The 14,415-nt window shown below is 40.4% G+C and overlaps 1 protein-coding gene across 4 annotated transcripts in view; it reads right to left on the reverse strand.

Annotated features, from left to right (window-relative positions):
• tmem68 (transmembrane protein 68) overlaps positions 1–14,415 on the reverse strand; it is a 73,966-nt gene that overhangs the window by 30,000 nt on the left and 29,551 nt on the right. For 3 of the 4 annotated variants that reach the window (XM_036137792.1, XM_036137796.1, XM_036137795.1), the window contains 2 exons: positions 12,140–12,307; positions 5,002–5,195 (listed from right to left, as the gene is read on the reverse strand). In XM_036137792.1, coding sequence (XP_035993685.1) covers positions 5,002–5,195; positions 12,140–12,307 — 362 coding nt within the window. The remainder of the gene's footprint in view (positions 1–5,001; positions 5,196–12,139; positions 12,308–14,415) is intronic. The other variant, XM_036137793.1, reaches the window with a different exon arrangement.

A 14,415-nucleotide genomic window follows, 5' to 3' on the forward strand; every position in this document is an offset into this window, starting at 1 on the left:
TAGTGACACAGTGTACCGTAATGCTTCAAATATCCATTGAGTGGAGAGGCTTCATTGCTTACCAAAGTTGTACTTACACATTTTAACAGATTTTTGAGTGCATTGTACCACATAAAATTGGTCAGTAAGCACAACGGTAATCATACATGAGGCACACTGGATTATAAGGCACACCATCAATTTTTCAGAAAATTTTAAGATTTTATGGGTACCTTATAGTCCAAAAAATACGGTACAGGCTCTACTCCCATCCTTCTGACAATGTCTGCTCCCTGGTGAACAAACAGCTCATTTTCAGCACAAAGAACTCAGTCTTTCACTGATTTGCTGCACTCTGCTTCACAGAAAGCTCACCCAGCTCACAGTTCCCCCCTCCATCAGTCAGTGGATAACCAGCCTCCTGACTGACTGCCAGTAGCAGGTGAAGCTGGGTAGCATCCTCTCCTGCTGAAGAACAATCAACACAGAAGCCCCCCAGGGGTGATTTCTCTCCCCTTTCCTCTTCTCCTCCATATATCCTGCTCATTAGCGAACCCATCTGTGAAACTAAGTTTGCAGGTGACACCATCACTAGTCTGATCCAGGGCGAGGGACCAGCTGGTCCACCCAATGCTCAACAACACTGTCTATTTTGGATCACTTCCAATGTGTAGAAACCGTGCTCGGGACCTGAGATGGTCCTCACACATTCACACCATCCGAAAGAAGGCACAGCAGACTATACTTTCTGCTGCAATTCAAGAAGTACAACCTGCCACAGAAGCTACTGATCACCTTCTACAACCATCTCTGTGTTTCAGCTCATCTACAAAACTAGACAGGTCCTAACTGCAACAAAAACATTTCATCTGCAGAAAGGCTCAACAGGACTGACCTTCCAGCTATTCATGACCTTTACAAGTCCATAGTCAGTAAAAGGACTGCTAACCAAATGTATCAGAGCTATGACTGTATTCATGCTGCTATAATCCTGCTCAACTAAGGACTCCACCATGCTATCGAAATAATTCTAATAATTTTCATACAAAATAAGAGAAGGCTCAGTGCGCAATGACTGACTTCTAGGGGTTTTTATGTAACATCCTGACCCATTCTAAAGATGTAAAGCAGCCTATTTCACAAAGTGCATGTGGGGAGAGACTTCCTAATTGAAAAATGGGAGGAATGCTCATGATTTGGTGCACATTACTTCATCCTCTTTTTGCCAAAGTTTTATTGCTTTCTTTATTTGAAAACCTAAACAATAATGAAATGGGGGTTCTTTAGCAATTATAAATTTGCTGTAATAGATATGAATCAAAAATGTTAAGTAGCTTTTCTCAAAAGGCCAAGAGATATTAGCAGCTCTTCTTTCAGTGTTGTATGGTGAGAGAGAGAGAGAGAGAGAGAGAGAGAGAGAGAGAGAGAGAGAGAGAGAGAGAGAGAGAGAGAGGAGAGAGAGAGAGAGAGAGAGCTTGTTCGTCATCACCAACAGGATACAAAGCTGGTTCAGTAGTAAAGCAGGTTAAATTAACCTTGTGGTATAGGTAAAGAATCTAATAGCAGAGAGTCCTAATTTTCTAAACTAAATGATACATGCAGGCACGCCCGCTGACAGGGAGGCAAAACTGACACTCTGACCCTTAAAATACAGGCACAAGTAATTTTTCAGAAAATATATTTGTGTGAAAAATATTTAATATTAGAGTAACTAAATCTATATATATTTCTGCATTTGGTATATGTAATATGTTTTCTTTAAATAAGGGGCCATTAGAACCCCAACATAAAATGGTTTGACCATTAGGACAACGGTTGGCTGCAACTTTGAAAGTTCATTCCGCTGCAAACTAAGAATCACAGGTACACAGAAAATAGAAAAAGGAGAAAAAGAGAAGATGACACCAAAGGCTTGAGGGATTTTATTTGTAAATATTTTTTTTAAACTGAGGATGAGTCAGGAACAGGTCTAGGAAAGGAATTGCAGAGGAATGATGTCCATCCAGAGCCAGATAAGAAGCAATGCGTTTATCAGTGTGATTTTAAAGTATAGCATCTGCTAGCTAGTGTAAGGGGGAAACATTTTGCTTTACAGAAATACTTAATCTTAGTGCCACAAGAGCAGAGAGGGCAGAGGTCCAGGTACAGCCTGAAAGACAGAGCGGAGCAGGAGAGCCAGCAAGGAGCTGGGGGGCGGCAACGCAGCATGTGTTTGAGGAGAAGAGAGAGAGAGAGAGAGACAGAGCAATCCCTAGCGATAACAGAGACAGTGCAGGTGGAGGGGCTTACTGCCCGACTGGATAGTCTGAGCATAGTCACTCAGAGACAGAACACAGCGTTAATTTCAATGATCCCGCGTTATGGCCAACAAAACTGACTGATTCTGATCAAATGAATGTTGTGCGTTTAATGGCAAAAAGGAAGCCTTTCTCAGAGATGGCAAATGTACCGCCAGCAGATTCAGAGGGCAGAGAACTCCCAAAGCATCTTACATATTCTACCTGCTGCAATGGAAGGGAAAAATTGTTAGGGACTGGCTGATATACAGCAGGTCAAAAAATGCCATATTTTGGCTGCAGTGCTTGCTGTTCTCTTATGAAGAGAAGATCAACCAGTGCAGGGGTTCCCAAGCTTTTTTTAGTTGCGCACCCCCTTCCATGTCCCAGCCGGGTAACAAAGCTTCTAAATCTGAGACTGACGCACAATTTACGCCGCAAAATACAAGCACGAAGTAGTTTGATTTGTGTCCGATGCAGAGTGAGCGAGCGAGAGACAACTGGTAAAGCAGCACAGACAAACAATAACTCTAGCGCTCCATAAAGATGTTATTAATCAGATAAATCTTTCTGATTGTTTCACAGTGGTTACCTTTAGCATGTAAACACGCCCATGGCAACACACCTCCGCTCCCCCAGCCTGTTTCTGTCTGAATATGCGCTAAAACTGACTCTTTAAAATTAACTGCACGTGCAGTCTGCGCCTGTCTGAATCGCAATGAGAAGTATTACAGATCTGTGCGTGAGCATAGTCAAGAAATCCCCCCCAGGAGCAGCGTTTTATTTTATTTTTTTCCGCAGGAGCAGCAGTAACGACAGCGTTGTGCGTGTAATGCGCATCAGAGCTTCTCACCGGTTCAAAGTCGCGGCACCATGAGCAGCACGGCGCTGTTTGTAGGCGCTGCGCGATCCATAGAGACCGAGTCACTCAATTTAATCTTGTAAATAAAACTTTCAGCCTCTCACTCTCTTCCTCTCCTCTTTAATGACTAGCTTTCACCTTAGATGTCTCACCTGTTCCCCTGATTTCAGCCTGTTGAGCATATTTGCGAGAACTATTGAAGCAGAGACCACAAGCCATATGTGCATATACAGCACTGCGGATTTTTCATCTTAAAATGAAGCGTAGAAGATTTCTTCTAAATAAATACAGTTTATTAACATTTTCGTGTTAATAATGTATCGTTCCGTTATGACACCCAAGCACCAGACGGGGTTTTGCTGCTAACACTTTATTTTAGGACGAACAGGACGGGACAGCTTTCACTCCGCCGGTCCCCCAAATCACGACTCCTCTCCCCGCAAGCCACACATTTTGTCCGGTATGACCCTAAAGTAATCTGATCTAAAGGAACAGTAAGTGTGCAACAGCATTTAGCAATAAAGTCTAATAAGAATCATTACAATACATTTTTTTATTGATTAAATTAACAGTTTTTTGAGCTTTACAAAATAAATGCTTATTTACACATCTTTATTGTGTGTGGGGGAAAAACACGGTCAGACGCCATTACAGTTTTCGCCTCGCGCGCCCCCTAGTGGCAGCTCGTGTGCACCGCACTTTAGTGCAATAAATTCAACAGATGGGTTCACAATATGTGTGTGTGTGGTGCCGGCAGGTGAAAGGGGGTGGGGGTGGGGGGCAAAAGAGACTGTGTTGTCCCGGGCTCTAGCAAAGCTGTCAGCTGGCCTGCCTGCAGGTGTATCTATTAGCAGGTTTACCACTTCATGTAGGTAAACTAAGCCTGATTTATCACTTAACCATGTTCTTAGTATACACCCCTGGTCTAAATTTTGCCTGTAGTTGGTTGTGTACAATTTTAAAGTGTATAGCACTGACCTTACTTGAAGAAGGAAAACTGCAAGCTTACAAAAAGGTTGTATTTTCTGTCTAAACTTGGTCTAAATGTCTCCTGCATTTGGGTATTTATATTATTTTAAGTGAAGTTGACTTTCAATGTTTACCAAAATCTAAAAAATGTCATTCAAACTGCATTTGCTTTGTTTTACCTTTCATTACATTACTTGAGTACATCTATTTTTACAGTAATTTTCATACTTAAGTACAAGACATTTCAGATACTTTAAGACTTTTACTCAAGTAACATTTCAGTCAGTGACTTGGACTTTTACCAAAGTCATATTTTGGAGAGGTACCTATACTTTTACTTGACTCTGAGATTTTAGTACTTTATACAACACTGGTTTTCGTGAGTGTAAGAATTGTTCTTTGGACTGTAAAGGCTGCAAACCCCAGACTTAAATCAACAATGAAGAAAAAGGTTTGATAACATGCACCAAATGGCAGACACAATCGAAATTTAGGCTGATGTCAAGTGTGAAGAGGATCAAATAAACTGAAAGTGCTAAATAATGGAAATGCATGATATACAAGAAAACTATAGTCACAATATTCCGTTTTACCAAAACTTCCTGATTATTAAAATGCAGAAAAAGTAGAGGTAAAACTTTATTATGAAAAAAAGCGGTAAAACATATATTGTGAACATGACCATCCAAATACTTGGATGCTGGTAAGTGTAAATGCATCAGTCACTGCCACTGAGTTAGTTTTCACAGGTTTTTGGTAGCACTGGAAAAAAAAAGAACATTAATAACTGACTTTTAATTTTACCACAACTCTATAAATATGAAAGTTTTGAAGTTTGTAGTTGTTTATGTTGTAGTAATAATAATACAATAATAATTGTAATACAATAATAATGGTAATAATACAATAACGCACCACTTGAGAGTCAATGGCAACCTGTGCAAAGCCGTTGCGTTTGCCCCAAAAAAGAAGGTAGGTCTCATCACTAAACAGAGCTTCTCGCACTCCTCCTGGAGAAATACCAAGCAGGTGACCGTTCCTCAGAGCCCGGACACACTCCTCCTGAGGACCATGGATTACTGAGAAGACTTCTAACAGCAACTTGAAACCTGGAAGAAGAAATCAAAACACACATTAAATAAGCACAATAGATTAATACTTTAGAAATACTGACAACCTTACAAGGTAGGCACCAAGAAGAAAGTACCATGCATACATCAGACAAGATCTGCATAAAAACGAGAATACACACTTTCTCACCGAAATGCGTTGTGACAGGCCGAGTAACAGATTTACCTGTTATCCCTATGTACAGGTGCAGCACAGGAGGGATGCGACACAAAGGAACACCAAGCGAGGCCACAGGCGATTAAAGCAAAGCAAGAGCAACACATCTGTGATGGATGCAAAGCGACAGTCGCTAGAGTTGAAAAATCTGAACTTTTGTGTCTTGTCACGCCGCTGCAACCAATCAGGAAGTGGATGTGACGTACGGTGAAGGACTACATTGGAGAAGCTGTTTTTATTCAACATGGAAGAAAAGCTAATAGTGGCAGTCTGCGGTCAGCCTGAGTTGTATGACTCAACCAATTATTACTACCAAGACAAGGGAATTTCCTTCTATGCGTAACATGTGTTTGATGGATCTGAAAGAGGTTTACAACTTTTGAACAGGCTTGAGAGTACCACATATGGTCCTTGGGGGCTATCTGGTGCCTGCGTGCACAATGTCAGTTACCCTTGCTTTACACAATATGCATAACACAAGAATGTAGCATAAACAGGTAAAGAGGTGGTAAAAACCAAAACTAAATTATCTGAAAAATAAACCGACGTCAGCACCAAGCAACTTTTTCAATAAACCTTGCTGTGATGGAAACATTATCTAGTGCTTATGTTTGCTATGAACTAACACTGAACGATATACATTTTTTTTTATTGTTTATTGATTCCAAGTCATTTTCTTATAACAACATTCACAATTATCACATATGTGTTTTTATTATGTTGTGCAGGCCTAAACCCATCTTTTGATGCACAAAGTAAGAGCTGTGTACACACTGTTGGCAGTAAATTGAGTTTGTTTCCACTGTGGGTTGGACCTGATCTGCCACCTGATCTGGGATAAGTAGAGGACAACTGATGGATAGACTGATTCCCATATTTTTTTAACTATAAGTCACTCCGGAATATAAGTCTATGACGGAGTATTAGGGCCACACATGAAGAGAAAAAATATTTTTGCCATGACGAGATTAAACTCGACATGTCGACTTTAAAGTCGCCATGTCGACATTAAACTCAACATGTCGAGAATAAAGTTGAAATGTCATGTCGACTTTATTCTCGACGTGTCGACTTTAAAGTCGCCCTGTCGACATTAAACTCGCCATTTCGAGAATAAAGTTGATATATCGTGGCGACTTTAATCTCGACATTCCAAAGTTTGGAGAAAAGAGCAACCGCGCTCCACAGCTGCAGTCTCTGCATTTTAATTAAGTGTGAAGGTAGTCTTTGCCGTGCTGCAACTGTACAATCATCACTGGAAGCGGTGGCCTACCAATAACGTAACGTCTTTCCTTAGTGATGCTTACCCGGGTTCGCTGTTCTGAATTTGAGATTCTCGTAATGTTGAGTTTAATGTCGACATGGCGACTTTAAAGTCGCCATGTCGAGTTTAATCTCGTCATGGCAAAAAAAAAAAAATCCCTTCATGTGTGGCCCTAATACTCCGTCGTATAAGTCACACCAGTCAAAAAATGCGTCATGAAGAGGAAAAAACATTTATAACTCGCACTGGACAATAAATCGCACCAGACTATGCTAATTTATTTAGAGATTTATTTCACACAATCAAAAACTAAAAACTGACATTTAATCTGGAGGCAATTTATTCAATTACACAGCTGTATCAAAAACCGGCTGAAAACTATGGAACATACCGGGGAGGTTGACTGGAGTAAATTAGGATAACAAGCCAGCAACTCCAACCGGCAAGGTTTTTGCCAGCGCTTTTCAGCGTAACGGCCCGTTATGCTGATACTTGTCAAAATTACACTTAGACCGTGAGCATAGTGGTGCTACGTGCTAATGCTGACATTACGACACGGATGTTTCAAAGCAACATAAACTCCTGTGCATCAGCAAAGTTGTAAACCGCCCGGACATCAGAGGTGTAAGCTAGCGTTAGCAGCTATTAGCTTCATGGACAGCCCAATAACAGGGTTCTGTTGCGGTCTGGGACCTTCAAGCTGTACCATGCAACGCTCCACTGCGTGACAGAATACCGAAACAACGAAACAACATACAAACACGTGTTCTGTCTTTGTTTCATTTGTTTCACTTCATTTTTCAGTGGTACGAGAGCAGCATATACAGGGCTCTCAAATCTCACACATTGACCGTGTGACACACGCATTTCACTGACTTTCACTGACTTCACACGCAACACATGGCATTTCTCACACATAAAAATACCAAACCCTACTGGGCACCGGATGATCCGTTCACAGCACTGTCCATCCAGAGCTCGGTCTAAACCCACCTGTTTTTACAGGTCTGCCTAAAAAGTGGATCAGACACCTGCAGCTGATCCAGAACGCTGCTGCCCGTGTCCTCACTAAGACTAAGAAAATAGAGCACATCACCCCAGTTCTAAAGTCCTTACACTGGCTCCCTGTATATCAGAGAATAGACTTTAAAATACTTCTGTTAGTCTATAAATCCCTGAATGGCTTAGCACCTAAATACATCACAGGCTTTTTATCAGTGTATCAACCCTCCAGACCATTAAGGTCTTCTGGCTCCAGCCTACTCTGCATACCTAGAACCAGAACTAAACAAGGAGAAGCATCATTTAGTTCCTATGCTCCACTTATCTGGAACAAACTTCCAGAAAATTGTAAAGGTGCGGAAAGCCTGAGTTCCTTTAAATCAAGATTAAAAACACATTTGTTTAGGATTGCCTTCAACTGTTCTAGTTAACTGAAACACCACTTTTTTGTTCTTTTTTCTATCTACATTTTATTCGTACTTGCTTTTATTCTGTTTTATTTTGCTATATTTTAATCATGTAAAGCACTTTGCATTGTCTTTGTACTGAATTGTGCTATATAAATAAATTTGCCTTGCCTTGCCTTTTACGGAGCTGGTTCAGCTTCTTTCACAGCGTGTGGCCATCAAGAAGAGCGATCAGATTTATAAATAATTTTGGTCTTAACCAGTGGTGAAAGTAAGCCGGTACCGTCCGGTACTGCGTACGCAGGAGGCAAGCCGGGAGGGCGGCTGCCAGATAAAGCCTACATTCAGAACCAGTCAAGGCTGCACGCTGGATCAGAAAACAGTTCTGCTAATCAGATCCAGTCTAAAATGCCATTTAGTCTGTTTACAACTTTTGTTTTTATGCAATGTGTTTCTGTGCCTAAACACTCTTCGTGCTCCTCTCCCCTCCCTTCCCTCGGAGCCAGGGGCTTTTATTAGCGGTCACCATTAAAAACGTGAATCACTACGTTTAATGTCCTCACACCCGTAGCAAAATATGCCAGTTAAAGTCAATAGGAGAGTTACTAGCTGTGTTTCATGCTATTTTGTTTTTATACACAGAACCAGTGGTGCTTCGGTGGGCGTGCTGCCTTACACTTTAATTCAGGTGCGCATAATTACATTACCATATAATTTTGTTGTGCACTTTTAAGGGTCATTTTAAGGAACTTGTAACATCAGCGGTTTTAGCTCAGAGCCATCACTCCTCCTGTTCCCTCTAAAAGAGCCCTTTACAGTCTTTCTTTATGCATTTTCTCCACTGTTTATCCCCCACGGGCAGCGCACTGATGAGGGTAAAATCCGCCCACCTCAAAGCCTCAAACCGGTATCATTACGTATAAATTATGCTGATACCAGACATTACCAAAAAAAGTGTTGGTTTTTTTTCTATCGTCACTTAGGAACCAGTGAGACGCAGAGCTTGAAAAGCTGCGCCTGTACTCATCAATTCTGGGGTTGCAATGCATAAAAAGTTCTATATTTCCTCCAGGATTCCCCATTTCAGACTGTTAGTGGGCTAAAAGTGAAGCAGATAGTCATTATTCCGTTCGCTCCAACAACAAACAAAACCAGCTCAAAGAACATCTTCAAACTCAGCCTTCGGCTTGCGTAATTACGCACCATAGCACTCTGAGGAGAGGAATAGAGGAGATTTGTCTGGTCAGCGCGGAGACTGAGATGAGACGTCTGTCTCTGTTAAAGGTGATGATAAGGGTTATCAACTGTAACAGGCCTTAAGTGTGTGGAGGTAAAAAGAGGGAAAACATTAGCAGCTGGATCATGTGTAAAGACGCAGTGTGAACCCCTGTGTGCTTTAAGTGTTGCAGCTGAGGGGAATATGTCGGACCATATAGGCTTGATGAAACTCCCCAACAATGAGGTTATAGATCTACACTGATAAACAAACCCATAGACTAATGTGTAACAGTGTAATAATACGGTCAATAACTTAAAACTATTTTTTTTTATTCAGTATTATTTGAACAATTTTGTGTTTTTTTATGTCTCAACCCACTAACTGAACAATAATGTGTTAACACTTGTCTTTCACTTTTTAACAAAAGTAATACATGTCTACTTCCATGACTGGTGGGATAAAAATGAGACTGAGTTGACTAGACCGACTCTTCCAGGGCAGAGCCATAGAGAGAAAGAGTTGCGACACTCCCATTGGACTATGTTGTACGCTTTTTGCCGCCTACTTCCGGGGTATGCAGCCTCGCGAAGTTCCAAAAAGCCATTGTATGGCGTTGGACATCATTCACTTCCATTGCTGACTGTCGAGTAACTTCTGAGGTAAGTTGATTAAATAGCTACCTGTTTTGAATTTCAACTGTCTATATTGTATCATAGACCATTTATGATGCATATACTGATCTTTTGTTGTATGTACACAGCGTAATTATATATATATTTTTTATCTTGGTAGACGACCGATTGCCTGCTAGTTTGTTAGCTTCACTTGCCTTCTGTGTAGGTAACGTTATGTCCAGGGGTAAATTGATTAAATAGCTACCTATTTTTAACTGTCAACTGTCTATATTTTATCAGAGGTCCTTTATGATGCATATACTGATCTTTATTTGTATGTACACAGCGTAATTATATATATGTTTTATTTTGGTAGACCACCGATTGCCTGCTAGTTTGTTAGCTTGACTTCGCCCTCTGTAAAGGTAGCACTAACGTTATATCCAAACATATTTGTGCCCCTGTCTCAACAGATCTTGCTGGACCACCAGTATCGTTGTTGTGGCCATCACAGGTTTTAGCCCCCCCCCCCAAAAAATGGTTAGGATACCTGTTCGTAACGCCTGTTTACACATTTGTTGTTCTTGTTCACACATACTGTACGTATGTTTGTTGATATTATTCATGCTTGTTCCTTGTTCATGCTTGTTCCCATTTTTTTGTTCCACACTGTTCATTTTTATCTTATGCCAGGTACCTTTATTAATAATGTTGTCCTTCCTTTCAGCCCTGAGGCACTCTGAAGCCTGATGTATGTGGAGGATTTTTTTTAAATGTATTAATCACTTATAATATTCCTCCCTGTTCCTTCACTTTGTTCTAGTTTTTCCAGTTAGATATACACATTTACACACACACACACACACACACACACACACACACACACACACACACACACACACACACACACACACACACACACACACACACACACACACACACACACACACACTCTTGTTGTCTCACTCAGTATTTTTTATTAAACAATATTTGATTCATTCATCCAAGCTTAATGAGTTGTTATTCTTTAATATATTTGATTCTTTGTGCATGGATTAGTATTAAAATTATAATTGTTGTGTGGCTAACTCCTGCCTCATCAGAAAAAGTGGGTGTAAATGCTGAATGGACTGTTCTTTCTCAAAAAAGCAGAAAGCAACAACGGAGTCCAATGGGAGTGTTGCCTGACACTGTTCTCTATCACTCTCTCTGCAGCTAACCTTACTCTTACTCTGTGCATTAATCCAGAGACGTAGAGAAAAATCTTAATAGCTCTGCACTTACCTATAGACCCAAACATATAAGCATAATGCTTTTGATAATATGTGAATGGCTTAATCTTAAAATTATATTCTTAGTCTTAACATGATCATGTTTCACGTTGTGGTCTGGGGGTGACCACTTATCAGAAGTGAGCTAGCTGCTAGGCGAATGCTGAATGGACCACGGCAGACCTAACGCTACCACGAAGGTACGCTAATGGCTGAATCAGAATTTATAAGCAAAATCACGGTAATCAATAATACAGCCCAGTCGCGATAAAATGAAAGTCATCTGTCATCACATGAATGATATGGAGAAGAAAGCTTAAGTTAGAGCCGTTCTAGCCTGTACTCCTGTCCATATGAACATGAACATAAGCTTTTCCCTCCAAAAATGTAAAACGTATCTAAGTAATATACAGCTTTTTGTTGTCATCCTGCCTCTCAAAATGGAAAACTGACATTAACAAATATGTAATCATGCAATAACAGCTGAAAAATTAGTAGGGTGTATGTTTGTATATATATTTACCGTTAAATAACGCAATCGCTGCTGTCTGTCTCATAGAACAACATGAAAGCCAGCGTATGTTTTGGAACTATAGCGGTTTACACGAACCACGTGACTGCCCTGGCGGTGACATCAAAGAGTGTCGCAACTCTTTCTCTCTATGGCTCTGTTCCAGGGTCCAGTCAGCTCCGCCCCAATCACACCCCAAGCCACGCCCCCAGCACCGCCCCGCCCCCGGAAATTTGCATAATCTCACTCTTAACTTTTGATAGAAGTTGAGAGGTCTGAGCATATAGTTTTCACAAGTCTAGAGCGCCCTCTTGCATCTAATGTTTACTCCTTGGTTCGTGGTGGTCAAAATAATTACAGTTACATTACGTCACACCAGACTACAAGTCGCAGGATTGGCCAAACTATGAAAAAAAAGAGTGACATAGTCAGAAAAATACAGTAAGTGTGGGACAGGAAAGAATTAGAGTTGAAGTACCAGGAATCTTGAAGAGGAAGTGATCAGCTACAGAATGGCAGGTACGTCCTTTCTGAATTATAACATTGGCCAGGAAGTAATAGTAGTCAATTGGTATAGCTCCATGATAGTACACAATGAGAGCTGGTCCTCTGTCGGGGATCTTCTCCATTCCATGGATCTCATAACCTGGTGTACAAGTCATATAAAGACATACATTAATGCATTATACAGGTTTTTACATGTACATTTGTAGTCTAGGAAATACGCACACACACACACACACACACAAACACACACACACACACACACACACACACACACACATGCACATCCTTGTTTAATGCACACGGTGATAACCATGCCCTGACGTCTATAGACTTCCATTTATCTTCAAGCCTTTCTATGGCCTAACTATGATCCCAACCCCAATCCTAACCTTTACGAGTTTATAACAAACCCAAAACTAAAACTAATTGACACCATAGTGCTAAACCTAACACCTAGCCATGAAAAAAAGTTATATTTTTTCGGTCCTCACTTACTTACTACATCAAAGTCCTCACATTACAAGTAAAATGATCAAAAAACAGTTTGGACACACCTTCTTATTTAATAGCTCATATTTATTTTTACTCCTACCTCTGGAAACCCCAAAAAGACTGTTGCAGTGTCATGGGGTAGTCACCATTTCAGGTGACTACCTCGTGACACTCATCAAGGGAATGACAAGAGTGTACAAATCTGTAGCCAAGCCACAAGCGGGCTATTTTGATGAATCAAACACATAAGAGATGTGAAATAACTCAAAAGATGTTTTGAGTTATTTCACAGTTTTTTGTTTGCTACATGATTCACTTCTTCTTCAAATCTTTGATGTCTTTACTATATTTCTACACTATGGAAACTAGTAGATTTAAGGAAAGCCATTGAATAACAATGTGCCCAAACCCTGAGTGGAAGTTCCAAAAAAAAAAAAAAAAGTAAAAAAAACAAAGCAACTGGACTTGTTTTCCGTAGTTGAAGACGTTTCGCTTCCTCTCCCGGAAGCTTTCTCAATTCAAAAAGTCTGGAGTAATGTGGAGTAACAAGCTTTATACCATTGCCAAACAAAGGCATTGCAATGGCTTAGATAACATGCAAATTCAATCGAAATTGAGAAAGCTTCCGGGAGAGGAAGCGAAACGTCTTCAACTACGGAAAACAAGTCCAGTTGCTTTGTTTTTTACTTTTTTTTACAGGTCATGGTCATTTTGGAATGACCATGACCTGGATGACTGAGAATCTTCACCAGCATACCTGAGTGGAAGTGTTTGCATATACATATACACAGTGTGTGATTTGCAAAAAAACCAGAGGGGGGGGGGGGGGGGAAAATTTCAAAAGTTGTATTAATGAATCAAAGTTTTATTAATAATGGTTAGCTAGCAGGTGCTCTTTCAGGTAGCTAGCTAGATCTAGTAGGTTAGACTTTTGTTTTTAAACTTGCGCCATCTACTGTCGGGACTCAGGAGTGGGTATTAATTTTTTTTAACCGCTTTGAGCAGAAAATGTAATAATACTCTTTAAATACAAATAACAAAATTAATTTACAAATGTGAAGGACACAAGACATGTATTAATATCAATTTTGAAAAATCCATCATATTCAGGGGTTAAAGCAAAAACAATCAATTTGACTGAAAACGTTTTCTAGTCAGCCCATATATTCCCGGGCCGTGGACGTCATGCCACCTTAGTAACCTCATTTGCTTATTGTAACAAGTCCACTTTAACCAAATCTGACAGTTCCATTAACAATTCCTGTATCTCTCCCACCTTCCAGCTTCAGAGCCTTTGCACCATCAAGGACAGCCCTCTGCATAATCTCCTTCACTTTCCACATCCATAACATCACCTGGTTAACTTTCATATTTGCAGCATCAAGCAAGTTCTTCATTCGCACTTTTGCCAAACTGGTCCACAGTCCACTCACCTTTCCACTTTACAATTTCAAAACCCTCCATAAACTGCAGCTAATTCAAAAGACAGCAGCTTGCATCATTACATCATCTTCTTCACACCTGTACATTAACTTTATTGTCACATTCAATATAAATCAATCCTATATACTCTGTGTCCCCACCTCTCGCACATTGACTGCTGGAGATGGTCAACAGCCCCTCCACGACCTTCTTTGTTACAGAAAAGCGCAGGTGGAATAATATTTATGATTTTTTTTTTTACTTTTTCCGAATCAGACCCAGTCAAACCGGGACATCGTTTCACATTCCGACCCTCCTTCTTCTTCTTAAAAA

Source organism: Fundulus heteroclitus, chromosome 6 (assembly GCF_011125445.2).
Source record: "Fundulus heteroclitus isolate FHET01 chromosome 6, MU-UCD_Fhet_4.1, whole genome shotgun sequence".
Taxonomy (NCBI): domain Eukaryota; kingdom Metazoa; phylum Chordata; class Actinopteri; order Cyprinodontiformes; family Fundulidae; genus Fundulus; species Fundulus heteroclitus.